The sequence below is a fragment of the Micropterus dolomieu genome, linkage group LG04 (genome assembly GCF_021292245.1).
Source record: "Micropterus dolomieu isolate WLL.071019.BEF.003 ecotype Adirondacks linkage group LG04, ASM2129224v1, whole genome shotgun sequence".
NCBI lineage: Eukaryota > Metazoa > Chordata > Actinopteri > Centrarchiformes > Centrarchidae > Micropterus > Micropterus dolomieu.
Genome location: NC_060153.1, coordinates 10,230,941 through 10,252,466, shown reverse-complemented (window position 1 = coordinate 10,252,466; position 21,526 = coordinate 10,230,941). Strand labels below are relative to the sequence as shown.

General features: G+C 38.6%; 1 protein-coding gene and 1 long non-coding RNA gene across 3 annotated transcripts; one reads left to right on the top strand and one right to left on the bottom strand.

Annotated features, from left to right (window-relative positions):
- Positions 1 to 1,448: 1,448 nt before the first annotated feature.
- On the top strand, positions 1,449 to 20,596 carry usp53b (ubiquitin specific peptidase 53b). 2 transcript variants are annotated; one of them, XM_046046950.1, is made up of 17 exons: positions 1,449 to 1,829; positions 2,989 to 3,185; positions 3,606 to 3,766; positions 4,534 to 4,626; positions 4,860 to 4,994; positions 5,637 to 5,750; positions 5,989 to 6,071; positions 7,087 to 7,192; positions 8,639 to 8,785; positions 9,110 to 9,259; positions 9,354 to 9,522; positions 12,187 to 12,309; positions 12,447 to 13,173; positions 13,835 to 13,896; positions 15,499 to 15,577; positions 15,716 to 16,554; positions 16,898 to 20,596. In XM_046046950.1, the coding sequence occupies exons 2-17, from the start codon at positions 3,092 to 3,094 to the stop codon at positions 16,972 to 16,974; spliced, it is 3,159 nt and encodes a 1,052-aa protein (XP_045902906.1). In that variant the 5' UTR covers positions 1,449 to 1,829; positions 2,989 to 3,091; the 3' UTR covers positions 16,975 to 20,596. The 2 variants fall into 2 exon arrangements, with proteins under 2 accessions (XP_045902906.1, XP_045902907.1); XM_046046951.1 differs by lacking the exon at positions 1,449 to 1,829 and adding an exon at positions 1,997 to 2,152.
- Positions 20,395 to 21,382, bottom strand: LOC123969495. Its single transcript, XR_006824742.1, has 2 exons — positions 21,268 to 21,382; positions 20,395 to 20,638 (listed from the first exon to the last, which is right to left on the bottom strand). It is a non-coding gene; the product is annotated as an uncharacterized LOC123969495 (long non-coding RNA).
- Between the last annotated feature and the right edge of the window lie 144 nt (positions 21,383 to 21,526).

Sequence of the window (21,526 nt, the reverse complement as noted above, 5' to 3'; positions counted from 1 at the left end):
AAAAATAAATAATACCAAAAATTTTTCATGTGTCTCAAGGGAGGTTTTTGTGCTATTGCTGGAGCCGAGATGGCATCAGAGAAATGCAATACTGTATTTATACACACATGTCCATCCCACAGAATGCACATGGTCCATAGGGTCCATTCCATATTCGCTAAGTGCGCTGAATATAGGATGTGTATGAAAATAATGGTATGGCCTTATTTGAATTTCCTGCAGTTAACAGTGAATCAGCAAAATGTTTTGCTCTATGAGAAGAGTTGTCTGTTTAATATTCACAAACAGATTTCATTCTTGGTTCTCAACATCAGTGAAGACTTCTCAGTTTATGAGGAGTGAATTTTGTACTATTTTACACAGGCTGCCAGCATGCTGTAGACACCGACCCATAGACCCATACACACACTCACAGTCTTGTTTCCATCACTTCAGACTTACTATATTCATGTCCTGGACCTTAACCCTAACCCTAACCATTACTCGCCGCAGGCTAACCTTAAACCAAGTCTAAAATGTTATAGCATGTGCCTAAAAGGAAGGAAAATTCCCACAATGTGACTGTGTTTAAGAGAATTTTGTCCCCACAGCATAAACATGCCTACACATAAACATACAGTACTGTAAATACTCTAATAGGATCCACTGGACACACTGTATTTGTTAGGTTGCTTGCGTAGTCAAATCCCTAATTCTTATCATGTATTTGTAAAATAAATCAGAAATTCTAACTCAGATTTATTGTTATGTTGCTGTTTCATGACGCTATGAACCTAAACCTCACAACAACACTTTGTTCTATTTTGGACAGATCCACTAAAAACTTATGTGGGAGAAAAAAAATACTGGAAGAGAGACACACCATTCGCTGAGTGTCATTTTTGCTGACTCTGGCTTGTGCGCCCCATCAGCCTCTTTTAGTCGTCCTGTCTCCACTTAAAACCTGCTCAGCTCTGCAGGCTTTTCCCCTTCCAGGCCCTCCATCTGCCACCATTTTTTGTGATTCCTTGTCCTGCTTACTGCAGCACAAGAGTCACGGAGATACAAATAATAGAGTTACAATACTGTTAGTGCTATTTGATTAAACATGAATGCTTAATACTTTGTGTTGTTTTCACCAGCGTAACAAATGATAAGAAAGAGGATGATCTTGTCAAGTGTGGTTTGTTGTGGCTATTGTGGCATATTTACCAGATCCGTACTATTTCACTTGGACTCAGAATTTTAAACTGTGTTCTGTTCTTTGTTTGACATTTAAGTGAGAACATATATACACACACACAGAAAACAGGCAGGGTTTAGTCCCCACAGTGCTGCATGATTATGAAACCAGTGCAGTCATGTGATGTCTTCTCGCATCAGCATCATGACAAGTTGGAAGTCTGACCTTCCTCCAGCACACAGTTTGCCATGCAGGGATTGAAGATTGCAGTACAGCAGCAGTGCACTTGAGGCTACACTAGGGGCGGAGTTTGACCTCTCAAGTCTCAAAACATCACTAATCCGCGTCGGACATTCTGGCACAGGCCATCGCTGGCCCCGTTTGTGCAGAAAAGGGACACATTTTCACCGAAATAACACTGTCCCGAGCGGGTCTGTGCGGCAACAAACCGAGGCTCGGGCTGCCGTCTTTGTGCGTGTCGGAGGTATTGGGAATGCTGCACTATGGCAGATAGTGCGTTACATGCGTCTGGACATATCTGCAGACATTTCTAGGCAGTTGTTATTTGCGAGATTCTGGCGAGAAGTCTTGGGATTTGCGCGTGGACAGCTGGACCGCCCTGCGCCTTTATTGGATGCGAGCAGTCAAGTATCCGCTTCCCTTTAAGGTGAGTCGGTAGAGCACTTGTTTTGTCAGTGCCTGAATACAAGTTGCGATATATTTACATGCTACAGTTGCTGACCGGTCGCTCTTTCCATGTCCAGTTCACCGTGAGGCTGGTGCAACACCGGCAGCATGTCTTCTGTTGTGGAAGCGGGCTACTCAAAGCTTATCGGGGGGGGGGTTAAACGCAAGGAAAGCGCAGGATAGTCATTAAATTCTGCTCACTGAAGGATTTATGTCCTCTTCATGAACCTCTACTGCAAAGATGGGGGCTCATGTCAGACCGTATAGGCCTATAGGCTACAGGCATCACATGGTGTCAAAGAGGTTGGTGCAAAAACACATGCGGGCACTGACAACAAATGTAGGCTTCTGTGTTTAAATTTGTTGGTTTAGAGGTGAGCCTCTTGTTCACATTTGTATTAAACATTGTAGCTTACAGTTTAATATCATTGAGTTGTGTGAATAAGACAAGCTCCTGTTTACTTTGATTATGAGCCCCTTAATGCAGCTATTTATGATGATGAAAAAAATTATGTTTTCCAGAGTAAAACCAAACTACACACTATCCTTGCACCATCTGAGGTTTTATTAGAAAATAGTAAAGATATAAAAGAGTATGATGTCTTAGAATCTATTGTAATTCTGCCCATTTTTATTATTATTCTGTTATTCTTCCTCTGTATTTTTAATTACTTTTCCTGCTAACTGTACATCAGTGATGAGGCGATGGTAGGGTCCAGTACAAATAAAAATAAAGGTATCTGAACATGAGTTTAATTATTATTTTCAGACCAGTTGTCTTTTCTCTATAAGCAGGTGTAAAGTGTGTTAAAGTATTCAAAACAGTTAAAATGTTGTTGTGTTCTTGCATCAGCTGGTGTGCAGATCATAGAGGTGGCATTAACAGTATTTAGGACAATGAACTTAAGTGAATTTTAATTTCTACTTTAGTGTTTGTCTGCTATAATAAAGAGTTCATTTCAGAAGCACTTAATTTAAAGCGGGCACCCTTTGAACTGGACTTGTGTTTGTATGCCTTTCTGTTTATGGTAAAGTAGGAAATGGTTACTGCACTACTTTTTAAGCATTAGTTGGCTATTCTGCCTTCTTTTTGTATCAGTACATTTATGGCTTACTCATTCCTTTCCATCTGTCCTCAGATATTGTCCAGTTGCCATTCAATGTCCAGTAGCACATGGCTGAGGCTGCCCTGTGGCTGATCCCGACAATGCTTTCAACTAACCGCTCCGGAGGTGCGTGGGGATGAAATGGATGGAGCCCATGGCCAGACCAACGCACCAGCTCCCACCTCACAGCATGTCCAGCCGCAGCAAGTCTCCCCCCAACTCTGGAGAAGGTAGATGACGTGATTCATCTGGCGTCCAAACAAATCAGTCATTTGGATTAGTGATGTAATGATAACAGTGTCCGAGATGAACAGAATTTTCATCCAGCATTGCATATTATGCCGCCATAATGCCATGCAATAATAATCACATTTTCAATCATTAGTATACAACTGTAGACTTTAAATGAAAATGCACTGAAACTTACAGGATTTAACACCTTTGAATATACATTTTTTGATACTTTTTAGATCACTGGAGATTTTAATTAAACATAGTTTACTTGGGACTATAAAACAACCAGAACCTATAATATAACATAACATACAGTAATATAATGTTTTAACTTTGAAAGACGTAAAGACACAGACAAGGACCATCTTAGTGAAACACCACAAAGAATGTGTCAAAGGCAGATTTTTTTTTATCAGTTGCAGGCTCTAACTCCATGTCATGGGTGAAGATGTTCAAAAAACCCAGAGGAGGCCTGAAGAAATCCTACCAGCCTGGGAGCATGCTGTCTCTCGCGCTCACCAAAGGCCTGCTGAATGAACCCGGGCAAAATAGCTGCTTCCTAAACAGCGCTGTTCAGGTGAGAAACATTTCCTACCAGTTAAAATAACTGGGGCATAAAAATTATTAAGTTACTTCACTCCATTGTAACAATTACAAAACTCTCTCAGTGCTTAATCAACCAAACAGAAATACATTCTCCTTGTGGCATTTCCACACTCTTGTCATGTGAACTTATGTTTAAAACACTACACTGTAACACTGCGTAAAGCAAATTTTGACCGCTACAGAGCAGAAGTAGACCCCAGAAATCTGTAGTGTCTACTGCAACCTATCTCGTTCTTTTGGCGAATATTTTAGGAAACATTATCCTAACATTACTTAGAGTCAGTAGAAACAGTCATGTGAGTAGAATCCGTTTTTGCCACCTGCCAACATTTGCATTTTTAAAATAATTTTGTCTGTAAACACCTGAATAAAAAATCTGTCTCTAGCTGGTCAGCTCAAAAACAAAAATTTGTTGACACAGTTTCAATGATGTGTGTGAACAGTACAGTTTTTTTATGTGTGGGTTAGTGAGAGATGCTGGGACACAGCCACATGGACCAGCAAACCTAAATAATGAGCTGAAAATGACTAAAAGCTGTGAAGAGATGCAGAGTTGAGTGTTAATTTTTAGTTTGTATGGTAGTACTAGCAATAAAGGCATTTGAATGAATGGCTATATCAAAACTATTGTTTATAAGATATTTCTCTCCAGTTTGAGTTTCTGAAGTCCTTGAATTTAAAATTGGTTTCAGTTTGGTTCAATATTTTGATAAGTGTGCTGTTCTTAAACCTTCGCAGGTGCTTTGGCAGCTGGACATTTTCAGGAGAAGTTTAAGGCAGCTCCCAGGTCACTTCTGTCTCGGTGATGCCTGCATTTTCTGTGCTTTAAAGGTTTGTATGTTTCTGCTCTTTGAGCTAAACCTGCCATTATTTGTAGTATTGCTGAATATTTCTAATTTCACAAGTCATTTCGCTATGATGCTGCTGATAATAAAAAATCACATACATTTTGGTGCTACAGTAGCTGTCTACTGAAAGTAGAAATTGGTCATGAATTGTAATTTGGTGAAGGAACATCACCGCTATTTTCAGGATAGTAACTAATCATTGTCTTTCTTTCTCAGAGTATATTCAGCCAGTTTCAGCAGAGTAGGGAGCGTGTGCTCCCCTCCGACAGCCTGCGTAACGCCCTGGCTGAAACCTTTAAGGATGAGCAACGCTTCCAACTTGGCTTGATGGATGATGCTGCTGAGTGCTTTGTACGTTGACACAGTTTGCCTTTGATCAAAGTAATATTCAGAGGAAGACCTTTCCACAGTAACTGTGTATTAAATAATGTTATGGTGCTTCCTCCTCGGAGACACTGAAGGTAAAAAGAAGCAGAGGCCTCTGACAAAATGCCATGGCTCTGTGTAATCACCAGTTTTGGATGTAGTTGATTAGGTCGGCTTTCTGGCTGAGTTTTGTGCACTTATCTGTGTAGTCTAAAATTCCCTTATTTGGATAGTTATTAATGCTGTGTATATTTAACTCCTGGGGAAAAAAGATGGAGACCTCAGTTAAGTCTGACTTCACATCACAAGCTCAGAAATCTTTAAAAAGGGATACCATTTTATATTCTACAACCTTTTACAACCATAAGTCCAAAACTAATATTGTTAGATGTTTGAATGCAAGTGTTGTTCAGTGACAGCATTACTGTTATAGAATTACACAAAGATGTAGATATTTTAAGTGTTTCACATACATGTTTGAGTGGGTATGACAGATTAATCCACTGTTTTTAATGTTTAGACTGATAGAATCTTTAAAAAGTTGTGGTTCCATCTGTGCAGCATGTGTGTTTGCATGTATTCAATGTTGCCACTCTGACAATCTTCTATTTATGTCATATATATTAGGAGAACATCCTGGAGCGAATTCATTTACACATAGTTTCAGACACTGCGACTGATGCTTGTTCATCCAAATCCTGCATCACGCATCAGAAGTTTGCAATGATGCTTTATGAGCAGGTAACTACGTTCTTTTCAATACAGCTGAAAATCAGTGCAGTACTGTACTATCATGTGTGTTAATGAGAAGTTCATGGGGACACTAATAAGATGTAATTTTTTCACATTAGAAAGAATAATTACTGTTGCAATAAGCCTCCTAACTAAATTCTAGAGTTGTTAGCTGGTCACAGGAATACACACGTCATTTACTAATAAAATGTAGTCTGTAAAATAATGTGCAACTTTTCTTTTGCAGTTTGTTTGTCGCTGCTGTGGTGCATCTTCAGACCCACACCCATTCACAGAATTTGTACATTATGTCTCAACCACTGCTTTATGGTGAGTACTTGATTTACTGCCATGGCTTTAAAAGTGGGATACAATAAAATCAGGCCAGAGTGCTAATCCTGATTTAAATGGCATATTAAGTAGTATAGTATAGTAATAGTATTTAGTTAGGTTAATAGAAAATGATTCCCCTGACAGCCACAGCTTGAGTCTCTTAATTAATGTTGGAGTGTTTTTCAATGTTATTGTTGTGCTACACACAATATGAACATTATCCTAAACTTGGCTTTGACAAGGGTAACATATCTTTTTCTCTGATCAATAGAGTAGCACTTCGCACAGTTACAAATTTTGTTGTATTACTTTGAGCTGCACGTAACACCAAAACACCCAGCTTTGATTACCATCATTATATACCCTTTAAATTCCCCAAAGGCTGCTAATGCCAAATTGTAGTTTTATCACATTTTTTTCATAAATGCATGTTCAAATATGAAGCTAGTTTTCTCTTTTCTGTCAATGCCTGCATGCTCGCTGTAAAAGCAAGTAGTAAAGAAATGAGAAAAATCTGCACATTGGAAAAAGTAATTGTGTGTTTGGATTCGCTGGCATTAAAGGTCATTGTGAGGAGTGTTGACAGAAACGAACACCTTTATTAATGTTTAATGTATTCTTCCATTTATACAGCTGTCAAACTAATTCAATTGAATCTTAAAGATATCGTAAAATATAAAATTTACTCTATTTCTAAATATGAAAAAAAGATTACTAAATAGGTTTTCTTACCGCTAACTATGACATCAATAATCAATAAATATATAAACTAAACTATTATATATAAACTAAAATATTTGATTGCATTCAACTGTATATGTGTACCTAATAAAGTGGTTATGTGGTGTATATCCCAATTTAGACTAGAACACAGTTTCTGTCTGTTACGGCGTGTTGTACTTTAAATACACAAAGGTTGTGGTGATGGAATTTGTCCAATGAGAGAAAAATCTAATATTGGGTACTTCAAAAATCCAAGCATCTACTATCAACTATCTGTTTTGATGCACAGCCAACAGGTTGATCGCATGTTGGGGAAGAACGAGCGGCTCAGGTCAGACATGTTTGGAGAATTGCTGCAGGCAGCAAACAACACAGGTGACCTCCGAAGCTGCCCGGTATGTGATTGATTTATTGTCATTGTTCATCTGAATATGATGTTTTTCATTACAAGTTAGATATCTTTACAAAGCCCCTGTTCTGTCAAAACATCTGTCTGAATTCAACCATTAGTAAATTCTGATTCTTCACAGGCAGCTATTAATGACTCATTTAGCCATCCAGCTGAACAGTTACCATGTTACTGTAAAATGGACACAAAAATTATTCGTGCAGCAATGCAGAGTACACTCTGTGCTTTGTGCTGTGACACTGAAGCGGCCGGAAGGAGACGGTGCCAGACTAGTGTTAGGATATAAATAGCAGTAAGGGCATATCCACTGTTTTTCTCTCATCTGTATTTGCTACCACTGTCTTGCTCTTCAGTGTGCATCAGTGTGGTGAAGCTGAGTGCTCTGTTCCCTTAACTCATTATTCTCTTAGAAACTGCGAGCTCCAGTTTTGACTTAATGAGACTGATGTGCAGATAATAGGGGCTGTCTGGCACTGTTCCATCTTTGCAGTCGTCCTTATTATGACATTTTGAAGTGATTAGACACAAGAGTTTTATTTCCGTTTTGTCTAGGTGTGTGTGCAAAAGAGAGAGAGACAGAGTGAGACAGCGAGGCAGAGATAAAGCCACAACTTACTACTCTGACATTTGGGGAAATTTTCTCATTTATTTTTTACAGAGACTTAAAAGAAAAGATTGTATCTCAGTGTGTTCAGCACAGCAGTGAGACTGGTGTTTAGCCTACATTAGCACAAGTACTGGAGGCAGGGGAACAGTTAGCCACTTCCAACAGTGAATAACAAAATACACCTTCCAGCAACACCATAACCATGTTATTTACAAACTGGCATCTTATTATGTTTTATAAGCTGCACATTTTAGATCTTTATCTTATGCCTGGTTCACTGGTTTCAGTCTTGATTTTATTCCTGTATTCCTTTGTTTTTATTGCTTGAGTTACAAAAGTTGCCAGGTTTAACTGAATGAATTTCTAGAACAGAAATAGGATTAGACATGCTGAAGTTAGCAGCTAATTCAAATGTCTCATTTTCGATTATTCCACATCTTAAATACAGATATACAATCTGGGCAGGGTGGAGGGAACAGAGGCTGAAGTCAGGGGCCAGTTTGGGATGGTTCCAGTCAGGATGCTTTCTATTGCTTCTTTGTAAACTTCACAAGAGAGTTCTCTCCATGTCGGGGGTTACAGTCATGGGTGAACAGCGTGAACATGGAGCACACAGCCCTGGGGGGCACTAGAGTGGAGGAAGTGTGACCACCAATCCGAACTGTCTGGGGTCTGTTTGTTTCCAAAAATGTATAGACAGCCCCTTTAACAGAAACTGCTTGGAGAAAGTTCTTGTAATATCAAATTGGACATTTTATAGTGCTTAATGTTTTTCTTGTACGGTGATAATATTATGAACCTTTTGTTTTTCTTCATATTTTGCAGAGCGACTGTGGTCAAAGCATCAAGATCCGCCGTGTGCTCATGAACTGTCCAGAGATTGTCACTATTGGATTTGTATGGGATGCTGAGCAGTCTGATCTTACGGATGATGTCATTCGGTCACTTGGTCCACGTTTGAACCTGTGTGGGGTAACAGCTGAAGCAAACCTCACCATGTATTATCTGCATATTGCCAGTTGGGATGTTAGATTTGATTTAAAATGATATCAATCTATCTGGTGATTGAATGATTCATGGACAAAATTTCACTGATCACAGTTGTCAGCTATGTTATGACTTGTTACCACATACTAGTAATGATAAAGGTCATTGTGTTGTAATCCTTCAAAAAAGACTTCGACGGGGTATCAAAAACACTCATCGATTTTATTCTCATAGGATTTGGCATCTGGCAAAGAGCAATACGTGGAGATCAAACTTAATACTTAAAATACTCAATTTGCTCTCTTTCAGCTTTTCAACCGTGTCACTGATGAAAATGCCAAACGGAGTGAGCTACATCTGGTGGGGATGATCTGTTTTTCGAGTAAACATTACTCAGCCTTTGCCTATCACACCAAATCTTCAAAGTGGATATTTTTCGATGATGCTACTGTAAAGGAGGTTAGGAACTCTGTTATTAATCTGCCCAGTTCACAGAGCTAGTACCTGTTGCTGTGTTTCACATGTTCTTATATCACACTTTCCTTTTACTCAGATTGGATCCAAATGGAAAGATGTTGCCTCTAAATGTGTCAGGGGACATTTTCAGCCACTTCTTTTATTTTACACGAATCCGGAGGGATCTCCAGTGTCTAATGAAGATGCACCAAGACAAACCACGATGTGTCCTCGATACAAAGCCCAAGTAAATGGTGACGTGACAGGTAAGACAAACCCCAAGTTATCAGCAGACTTCTCACAGAGATTCAAGATGTGTGGATTTTTTTTATTTTTGAAAAATGAATACAGTATGCACATCATTATTTAGACATAGATGCTTCACAAACCCTTTACTACAAACAATGTTACAAATAAATGCATATGTTCTCTTTTACTACTAGCTTTAAATATATATATATATATTAGTGCTGGGCAACAATTAAAATTTTATAAATCACTCTCTGCCATTTGTTGAAAGCTTTGGACTGCATGCATGACATGACAACACTGAGTTTTTCTGGGAATTAATTCATTTAGTATATGAGCTGAATCAAGATAGGCATAATCTGTGCAGTCATGAAAAAAAATCTCTGCGAGGTTTGTTATTTTCCATAAACACGTGTACAAGTGGATTAACATGTTCATCCCATGGCTATTTGGCCGCAATTAAAATTTTTGATTAAAACTTTCTGTCAGATGCACAGTTATCTAACACTTTTGAATAAATATTACTTCTCTATCCCAACAAGAAGTAAACCTTCAGTCTCGAAACAACTGAAACCAGTAGGCTTCCAGCTGTGCATTATCATTAAGAACAATGATGAGGCCTTTACAACAGCACCAGTAACATTTATATAAACATTTTTTCACGTGAACTTTGCCACCAACCAGAAACATCTACCATAACAAAATTATAATAATGGCCAGGTCTAGATTACCCCAAGATGATCACCTAAATAATTAAAATACAGCTTCTATTTGATGTGCACCAGAAAATGAAGTTTGAGAGTCTCACTATAAAACAAATGATGGTGTCAAAATAGTGAGGTAACATTCTTTTATCACTGTAAACATATAGCTTATATGGGTTTGCTAGCTGAATTTTCCACTAATATACAGTGAGTTTTTTTCTATTAACAGAGGTTAGTTGCTAGCAAGCAGCAACCACAGAAACTAAGATTATCCTTCGTGATGTGTCAGGGAACTTGAATTAACAACTGACCATGACAGGTCATGATAGGGATGAGAATGTTGAACAATTTCAATTTGTCTAATAATTTCTAATAATAGCATCTGAACATTTTTTATGAAAGTATCACTAAGTCAAATTAAACATCAAACAATGTCAGTACCTGTGACTAACCATTTCCCTCTGCAAATTACAATTATGGTTTGCTTTGGGATTGCCAGAGTGCCCTTAAACCGCAGGCAGAAAGATTGTCCTTCCCTGTGGGCTGGTTTGAACTTGACATGAGGATGATGCCTCTGTTGCACGCAGATTACCACCCACGCCTCCCTCCCTAATCCCTGCTCCTGTGGCCAAGCGCACTCGTGCTCCTGCTCCAGGGCGCTCACTCCTCCCCCTAGACATTTCTGATGTTTGCCTCCATTAATTTATTTGCTTGTTTGTTTGTTTTTATGCCATGGTGGCTTGGCCGTTTTAGATTGTTTTGCTTTAGTGTGGTGCCCAGACACTGGCATGGGACCGGATTCTTGTTTTTATGAAAATAAGCGTAAGTGATTGTTTTTTGTTTTATTTTTTTAGCGTGAGATACGGCTCAGTTTTTAGAACTATTATATGTATTGTATGAATTATCTACTGTTATTTTGTCAAAGTAGTTTACATTTGGGGTTACTGAAGTACTGTGAATTTGCTCTGCAGTACACAGTATTATGTAATATCCACTCTTATAGCTACAGCTAACAAAGACAAATGCCCTGCAGTGTTATACTGTACTGTACTTAGCCTGGAGCCTCAGTATAACTTCAGGCAACATGAAAATCCATAATACTACAGCTTACTCACTGCTGTTGAAACATCCAGTTGCCACACATGTTCACACAGCATTATGCATTCTTTTTACCTCATGTTTCAGAGAGGCTATTTATTATACTCTTACATTATGTTTTACTCTACATCTTAACAGGGAGTAGAGCATCTTCCTGAAGTACAGTACTAATTGAATAAAACACTAATATAAAGAAGGAAACAATGCTGCAAACATGCAGATATTGGGAATTGGGCGAGCAGACGTTGGGTGAATGCGTTGATTTAGAAGCAGCATCTTTGTTTTCTCACAGCGATCTCCTTGCAACAGAGGCACATCATAGGGTTGGCAAATGTGGCAGCAGTAGTGTAGTTTAACATTGCTAATGATTCACTGGCATCTGTTCTTTGGTAAGATTTTTTTCTTTAGCTGTACTGAAACTTGTATTGAATGACAGAGGACAAATAAAAAATTACACGACAGGCTAGCATTCATGGTCAGAGAGATGACACTGTTTCCTCAAGCTAAACACCTCCAGTGCATAACACAGTGTGAATTTGTTTGAGCCCAGCACAAGACGCAGGGCTATCATGTAAGGGACTAACACCTCTGGTAAACCTCATATGTGGAAGAATAGCATGCTTTACCTGTACAATTTACTCACATAAACAGTCACACACCAACTGGTTGTTTGTGCCCCATGATGCTTTCTGCAGGTAAAGGGAATTTAGGGCCAAAGAACAATTATTTACTATTTGCTTCATTGATGTCAGCAGTCAGAAAAGGTTATAATGTTACTTGAGAGACAAAAACAAATCACAAGTTAAGAAGAAATCAAGTGCAATTTTCCACATTGTAGAGCAACCAGTCATCTGCCATTTCAATATATTTTTTCTTCAGTGAAACACCCCCTTGGCAGTCCTAGCAAATTCCAGGAGCCGTTCATGGAGAATTTACAGAGGCCAAGTGAATCATCAAAAAAGGAGAGAGGGCATCGGAAAATGGACCAATCACAACACAAAGGTAGAGCATTGTGTCTGCATCATAGGCATAAGGAAACCACTGAGAATAGTTAGGCAAAGCCATTGTAGGAAACTACTATACTTCAGAGTATGTATGAAATTATCGTTCTACAAATGATCCATGTCGACTCTCCCTAGAAATGGCACATGCGAGATCTTCGTCTCCTCCAGAGAATGGACAGAGGCCTCCTGTGGACCAAAAGTTAAAAACCTATCCACGCACTGAGAAGTCATCAAACCATTGGAGCAGAGGATCTCAGGAGCCACGCGGACAGTCTTTCGGTACACAGGGTGGTGGGCATAGCCGGAGGAACAACACCTCCCCAAGTCACTGTGATCAGGAGAGCTGCCAGGAGCAATGGGAAAGAGGTGGAAGTGATGGAAGCCGCAATAAATCTAGATCCACTTGGAGACCCATTCGGGAGGTGTTAAATGTGGACACTGTGCTGAATGAACTGGAGCAGCGCCGTCAACAGCAACACGACAGCCCGCGGCACAGTAAGCCTTCATCCCAGGAACGAGTGCACACCGAACAAGGCCGAGACCGTGAGCGGGAATATGTACGAACCAGAGAGGATCGGAAGCAGAAGTGTTTAATGACGATTTACGAAGATGAGCAGCGGCATGAGACAGAGAGCCACAGCTCTGTAGAGTCAGAGAGCAGGGCCAACCAACAGAGGGGCAACAGACTTAAGGGTGGCCCGAAGACCCTGCTACGCAGTGATACCTGGACCATTCAAAGGACAGAGTCCGGCTATGAGAGCAGTGATAGACTTAGCAGTGGCTCTACAAATCCTGACTCACCTGGAGTTGATGGCTTCATTGTTAAAGACCAGAGATCAACACCAGAGGCACACTTACAGAGGTAAGAAACAATTGTGTATGGTTACATTTTTTACAAGGACAAATGGAGGTTTCACATTCAAGAAGTGGGCATAATGCAAGTTGTTTCACATTAGAGACATTTATTTTTGGTGGCTGTAGTGGAGGAGCTGCTGTTTTTTACTGTCAATAAAGATAACAAACATCTGTAGGAGAGAATTTTATTAAACATGGCATGTTCACAAAATTGTGTACTTAGATCGTCTTTTTAAAGTAGGTTAGACAGGGAAACATGTTATTACAAATTTATTCCTGAGTCTGTGAGGGCATATATAAAAGTATCTATGGTATAAGTTTCCTTTCAATTCACATAAAAGGAAATATCCAAGGATATAGTAATCATCAATTGATGATTAATGTCAGAGGTGTTATTGGTAATTAAGTTGCGATTCATAAGTAGTTACTTAATTAGCAGTTGTAAACCTTCGGTAATGTTCTTCACTAATCTGCATTCATCTGGTGAAAATGCACTTAAGGGTACCAGGTAACCAGGTTATTTTAGGGTTCCCGTCTTATTATAAACATTCTTGTCGTATCCTCTTAAAGTGCACATGGGGCACAATTAAAGTCTAAATTAAAGTTCATGGAAACATGATTGATTGATTGAATATGATATGATATAATTCTAGTATTTTTATTTTTAGTCAGCTGCACCAAAAAGGAGGCGATTCCAAGTCAAGTATAACATCCTCCCCTTCACACAATGGTAGGTTCAAAGATTTTCTTCCTTAGGTTTTCCTGGAACCGTATATATTTTTGCTTGTAATAAATATGTGGAATAACCACAACCTGTTGGGTGGCTAGTTGTAACCTGCTATAATAAGTTTAGTAAATGTAGGGTTTAAATTATAGCTACTGTGACACAGTGTATGTAATAATCAAGTCCACTTTAAAAACATATAGCCAGTGTCTTGAAACAATAGATGAGATAGAAAGAGACACCGCCCACCAAATTAACATGATGTGAAAATGAAAGCATGTTGGAAAAAAAATAAGACTTACAGTGGATCAGATTTGTAAATACAAGATATATACACTGTGGTGTTGTACCAGTTCAGTCCAAAATGTGTTGAGAATTTATGCACACGGTACATAAGAGTAAGAAAGATTATTGCTTCTTAGATTTATGTAAGTAGGTACCAGCTACAAGAGAGCAGATATTTCCAAAGGAGGAGTTTTTCTTTCTTTTTCTTTATTTCTGTTAGTATAACAGATTAGTTAAAAGTGTGAGTGGTCTCTGATACTGATAATGTGAGAGTAATGATAGAGTAATTGATTTCTGAGCATGGACTAGCTTCTTTAACCTCCTCACCCTGTCGGCCCTGCACAGGCATTAATCTGACGATAATCCCACTAAGCTCATTCAGATAGCACAGCTGGACATGGCTGCTGGCATTGTCATAAATATATTCTGTTTCATGCTGTACTTTGAGTGTTCCACACTCTATGCTTTATCGAGGCAATGTGCACCCACAGCCAGTGTTTCTAACCAACAGCCAAAGCTTTTATCCTTGCATGGACCTCTCCAGGGCAACAGCAAAAGAAAAAAATGACACATCTATTTTTAAAGGAAAGGAATTCAGCACCATGCTGCCTCTCGCTGAGTGTGCTTCATCCAGCTGTGAGAAAGTCTAGTGAGATTAACACTCTGCTGCTGCCACCTTGTGTCCTGAAAGGATATCAGTTTCATAGGCAGACGTGTAGATGATTTTGTCTCTGCTTGGTCTCTACTTGTAATTTATTAATTTTACTCTTCTTATCTTACTTTTCCCTTCATTGTGAGCATCTGCGTTTGTGTCAGGGGTAAATTAAAACAGTGTTTGAGCCCTGATATTAATCTCTGAATTCGGAGAAAAATACATCTGAATTATGAGATTAAAGTTTCAAATCTGGGATTTAGCAGAATTCTGACTTTATTCTCAGCATTTTGAATTAAATCTCAAAATTCGGAGAAAACATTAATCTCAACACTCATATTTTTTTTCAAGGCTCTGATCATCTGCCCCGTAGTGGGTTTTTTAATGCTGAATGTCAATTGTATTCTTGAGAATTTTATTTCTGACATAGTTTAGAACATTTCTATGTTCTAATTAGGTTTTGATACATTTTCCTGTCCACTCTATAGAGCAGAAAGGTCAGAAAAAAAAACCTTTTGCACTAAATACAGTATGTAAATAGTTACTTGCCACAATAGAGCCACCCTTTCAAAAGAAAGACTAGCTATATAGCTATATTTATATTATATACATTTTTTATTGTCTATTTTCCCATCACTATGTTTTGATCACCTTTGTTTTATATTTTATAGGTAAAAACCAACCCAAACCTCAGGGAAAGAACCATGACCAAGTTTCACATTCACATCTAAAGTGCAGTCCAAGTTCGAGGTAGTGCCCATGATTATAAATTATATACTGTATAACGTATCTAACTAATATGTACATGTAAGGTCTCATAAATTAAATTTCCATTATATTTAAATATCATTATAATTTCCATTATTCTCCAACACTTATCTCTTGTAGACGGAAATCAAAGTACACTTCTAGTACCTCCAGAAAAGCAGCGTCTTCAGAGAGGGACTCCACTGGTTCAGATAACAGGCAGACTGATCAGCAGGAGCTGACAAACTGTAGAGGGCACACTGGAGAAAGTACAGTCCTGAGGCACATTACAAAAACCAGCAGCTCCGAATGGAACAGCTCCGATGATCTCGCTCTCTCTGAGACCGAGGACAGAGGAAGTGCTTACCGCTCCAGCAACAGCGAGGCTGTCACCTCTGAATCCCAGTGTCCTCACATAACCCTGCAATACCACCCTCTCAGCAGTGTGTCTGCAGAACCTCTCCAGCTGAACAATCAGCGTCAGCTCGGCACGACAGGGTCACCTCACCTTCGACCGACCCAGCGGATCTCTCTTCACCAGGGTGAAACAAGCCACGCAGTGTTTCGTCCGAGGATGCTTCAAGAACCCTTTCCATCAAGTCCTCGTCTATCATCCACATCCTACGTCAGTCCTCACAGGAAACCTGACATATCAGGCCTCAGAACCTTCTCAGATGCAAGCTCCAAGTCGGGCTCTGACCCAGAGAGGAGTACACCATCATCATGTGAAAGTGAGGAAAGACTAACTGGATGCAGAGTAGAACAGGCAGTGCCAGCTCAAGAGGTTTCTCTGACAACATACTTCTCTGTGGATAACTGTATGACGGAAACATACCGTCTCAAGTACCACAACCAGAGGCCTCTTGTCCTCTCTGCCACAGTGCCACGGACAGTGGTTGTGACTGAGCGCAGAGATACCAGCCACACACTCCCCACTGACACATACTCACAAGATGTGCCAAAAGCCAGACCTGAAACAAGTAAGCCGATCTGAAAGCGCTTGCAAACCTGAATGCAGGGCTACCCATTATGACAATATACTCTGTATTGTGCAACAATATAATGAAGTACCTTGATTTGTCAGGTATTGAATGTTCTGCTAAAAATCTAAAAAGACATCTCATTGTTTTTAATTCCCTTAACAGTTTCTCAATTTACTATTTCACCATATATAAAAAATATATAAATATCACAATATAAAATTACATATTGGACAAGACAAAATGATAGGATTCAGTTGTTTTTTTTTTGTTGTGTAAATGCTCACACAGGGTGACTCATAAAACATAGTTTAAACAAGATTTTTGTTTTGTTTCTTTACAGGCCATAATAGCAATAAACCCACTGCAAAATGGAACCCAGTGACAGCCAAAGGACTGGATGAACGTGGTTTTTTATGAGTGTTACTCGGTAAGGTTTGTTTACATGGACAGTGGTCAGTAAGAGTACTTACTGGATTCCAAAGAGTTTATAGAATGGAAATGTGTTTTCGAAGCCCAACATCTTATGCAAGCTTGTCACATAGGTAAAACCTATTTCTAAATGCTGTTGCATACCGTTTGATGGATTATCAACAATCGTGTATACTGTACCGTCTTCCATTGTCCCGCAGAATTGCTGCAAGATTTTGTTTTAACCTAAATCAGGACTTGCACAAAAGGATATTTGAGTCTTTATTATTATTATTTGTATCACCTTTTTAATTCGTGAAGTAGTTCTGCAGAAATGAAGGTACAGCAATATATTGCAAGTAAGGCATGAGAGATTAATATGAGCCACTGTTTGATTGATTATACTGTGGTCTGTACAGTAATTATACAAAGATGAAAGAAGAAAGTGTGGTGAGAAATCGCAGCATGCTGACATGAAGATATGTTAAAGATGCTTTATCAGAATATGATTCTTAATTCATTCTATAAAATGGAATGGAAACCTAAAGGCCGAAGGTTTGCATCATCAGCAGCAGTTTTAAAGATATTTTTGAGTGCTTTTTTTTAGCCTTTATTCGTGACAGGACAGGAAATATGGGAGAGAGAGACAGAGAGGGGACGACATGCAGGAAAGGACCGTGGGTCAGACTCGAACCCAGGTCTCTGTGGCAAGGTCTAAGGCTTTGTACATGGGATGCGTGCACTAGTGATGAGCTAGCCGGAGCCCCGGCAGCCGCAGTTTTAAAGTAGTTCATTTATTTACAACTGTCAAAGGAGTAATATCTGGGCAACTTACTTTATGCAGATTGAGGTCACCAGAGAACAGACATTGCACCATTTATGGATATTCAGTTACTGATTTGTGTCGTTATCATTTATCAGTTATTTCACAACATTTATGTGTTAATGAATGACTGAGGGCTGCTCCGTACCAGTCAGCCTGCTTGGCTGTGAAAATCTGCTGACAAACATTCATGTGAATTCATTATTTCAAATGATTTGTTAATTTTACTGGAAAATTTAAAGCAGATTCTGTGCCATCATTTGTATGTATGTCAGCAAGTCCTAGAATTTGTTGAATATGACGTATAGTTGGGGCAGCCCTCAGGTTACTCAGTAGGTTACTAGAAACTGTATGACCATGTCACCTTGTGTACTCTACCTTCAATTGTGCTGGATCTTGTAATCTTTTTTTGTAATTCACAGTGATGTCAAAATGTATTTTTCTTCCTTTTAAAGTAGACAGATTTAAATAAGTCTGTATTTGCAGGTATTTTCATAATGTTGCCAATTTAATTAATATGCCTAATCTAATACAACACAACAATTATTCTTGTTCAAGACTCAAGACTAATGTTCTGAAACCTGCATGTGGCCTTTACAAAGTCTTACTAGCTGTGTGTACAGCATAAGCCTGAGCATGATAATACTGGACTTTAAGTCCAACAAATATACATTTTATTAGATTTTACTTAAGTGTAATAAAATTAATTAATTAAATAGCAATTTATAACTACAGTTGATTTGGAAACTTTTAACACTTGAATGATCTCTTGCTTACGCGGGGACACTTTTGGTTATGCATCCACTGTAAATATAAACATGTGATGCAAACAATACACTAGAAAACAACTGACTGTCCAAGACATACTATGCATTCACTAACAATTACTTTAATATTATTTTAAAAGCAAATGTTGGTATTTTTAAGGCTTTGTATTCTGTACATCTAACATTCCTGAAAACATAAAAATCTTAGTGTTGTTCAATTTTCAAATATTGATATAAATTTTCTTTTGTGCTCACTAGATTGCCAAGTCTTTTCCTAAACATCCTGCCACTTATACATTTTCATGTACTTCGCACTTTTGTCTATCCACAATAACCTTTGTCCAGGTATTTCTCAACTATACTAACCGCACACATTTAGTCACTAAATTTGCTGTATTTCTGTGTGTTGTGTTTGTGCTGTCTAACACCAAAGGACAATGTTTAGAGATTTATGTGTGTGTGCGTGTGTATGTGTGTGTAATCACACATAAACTTTATTGACACTGTTAAAATTCAAGAAAAAAAAGACATCCAATGTAACTGAGTTATTAAGAATTTCTTTAACCTAGCAATCTAATGTTTCAAATAACAAAAGGATGCCTTTACTCAATTTATTTATTAACTAGATTATCTTAATGTTGTCTCACCTGCAAAGTGTTTTTGTGGTTTCTTATGTCTAATGGTTATTTCATTTATTTACAGTATTTATCTGGTTATTTGTTTTCTTCATCTGTAAGGGTAAGGGTTAAATAAGGAACTCTATTGTTTTTAACTCTATTTGTTTTAAGTTGTATTTTAAGATTCTGAACTTTGTGTCTTCAGTTGTATCAAGAGTGCCTTGACATTTTCAGTGGGACATTTTTTGTGAGTGAAACCACAGTTAGGGAATGAAGGCGGTGAATGAAAAGGATGGAGGATGCCAGGCAAAACTTTCGAATATGCAATGCTAATAGAGACATATCTGATGACACGCCTCCGTGTGCCCCATTGATACTGCATGTGTGTGTGTGTGGGGGAGTGGCAGAGGGAGGCATTTGTGCAAGGTAAAGCTCTTTCAGACTAAGAAGCTGCAACCACAGCGACAAGCTTGTAAGTGGCAAGTGCATCACACCTCTTGGGAGAGCCTTGATGTATAATAACTGAAAGATTTCTTTTCAGTGCAAAACTTAAACATTATAATAGTAATTAAATGTGCACACACGCCTGTGTGTCTGCTGGTGTGCAAGCTTGGTAAAAAGAAAACTGATAATTGGTTTTCCTCTTGCACCCATGATCTGCAGTCTTCAGTCACAGTAAGGCTTTGGACCTATTTGACAAAAGGTCTTTTTGTCCTGTGTCACATAATGTCACAGTTGGCATTGCATCAATCCATATGTTTAATCTTGTGCTAATATACGGGGACAGAACCTAACTAGACTGTATTGCATCAACACTGAAGAACAACGGAGAAACATAATGTCACTGATTTGATCTGATAAGTTTCTGGCTGATGTGGCCTGATGTGTTGGAACTGTATGCCTCTCTAAATCCTATAGTCATACCTTGGTGTGTAGTTAGGATTTGGCCTGACATTACTATTGAACTGAGTTGTTGGTGCTTCAGTGAATGCTTCATGACTTGTACAGATCAATTTAAGGAAACATATATAATCTGTCTACACTTTCTATTTTTGTAGATAATATATATTTATTTTTATTCATTGTTGAATAAAGTTTAAATTATTGTATCACTCTTGAAATTAGTAACATCACTGTGTATGTTTTTTAAACTTCACACCAACTACCACAGATTCTCACAGAAACTTTTGATAGATTACAGAAAAAAACAAAACAGAAAACAGGCAGTCACAGTATGGCTTTATTACTGCAAGTATCAAAATCCCGTGCAATTCAAAACTGATTCATACACTGTACAGGCAAGTTGCACACTTTTCAAAGGCTGTATTGGTATAATTAGTTGGTAATTCAACACACTACTGTAAGTAATCCTGAAGTTAAACATGTCACATTAAAGTTCTGGTGATCAGTTGGATCTAACCCCTCTTGAAAATCCTCTTTGCGTCCACACCTTCATAGTTGTAGCTCTGTTGGTAAAAAATGATGTCCGACATTATATATTATTTTTATTATTATTATATAACTTCAAAGTTTCTGCATCTGGCTGAATTATCAAGAGGGTTTACTCCAGTTAATAATGAAATTCTGCGGGGTCCTTATCCATAAAGGCCCTTTCAGACACAACGCGCAGCTTTCCGCTGCGTCAAACAAAGCGTTTGACCCAGGGTGCCGCTCAACATCCTGTTTGACCTTTATCTCTGTTTACAAAGGGTGTTGGTCGTAGCTTGACCATACTAACATTTACCAGTGCAGAACTGCAGGCAGCCTAGTTCAACTTTGGACTTCTGGGTGCAGAGTGTACTGAACACAGCGGCAAGCGCAGCTAAAATCACGTTGTGTCTGAAAGGGCATCTACGTATGTATTCACATACGTAGATGGATATCAGAGTTCGACCGGTGTATGTGTATTTAAATCATAATGCAGTATCTCATAGCTCAGACATTACAAGGACAGCTGGAATGTCAAATAAACAATACAGAATTATCTGTATCCCAGCTAAACCGATTCTCTGCACCTTTTATAAGGCTTCTCAAATGTTTGATATTAAAATCAAATCATGTTGGCCTAATTTGCATAAATATAAATCCACCCTACCTGTATAAGTTCATCTCCTTGGACAATTCTGGTTGTTGTCAGTACTTTTCCATTGTCCTTTCTGTTGAAAACCCCCTTCAACATGTCTCCCTCCATGTCCCAGGAGCCCTGCGGGGTGAAACAGGAAAATTACTGATTACATGAACACTAGATGGAAAAGGTTTTGCAGGCTGTGCAGGTTGACAGTTTTATGGCTATGACTGTTGGGGTTGGTGAGTTGAAATTAACTTAACCCAAGAGTTACCACAATAAAAGTCAA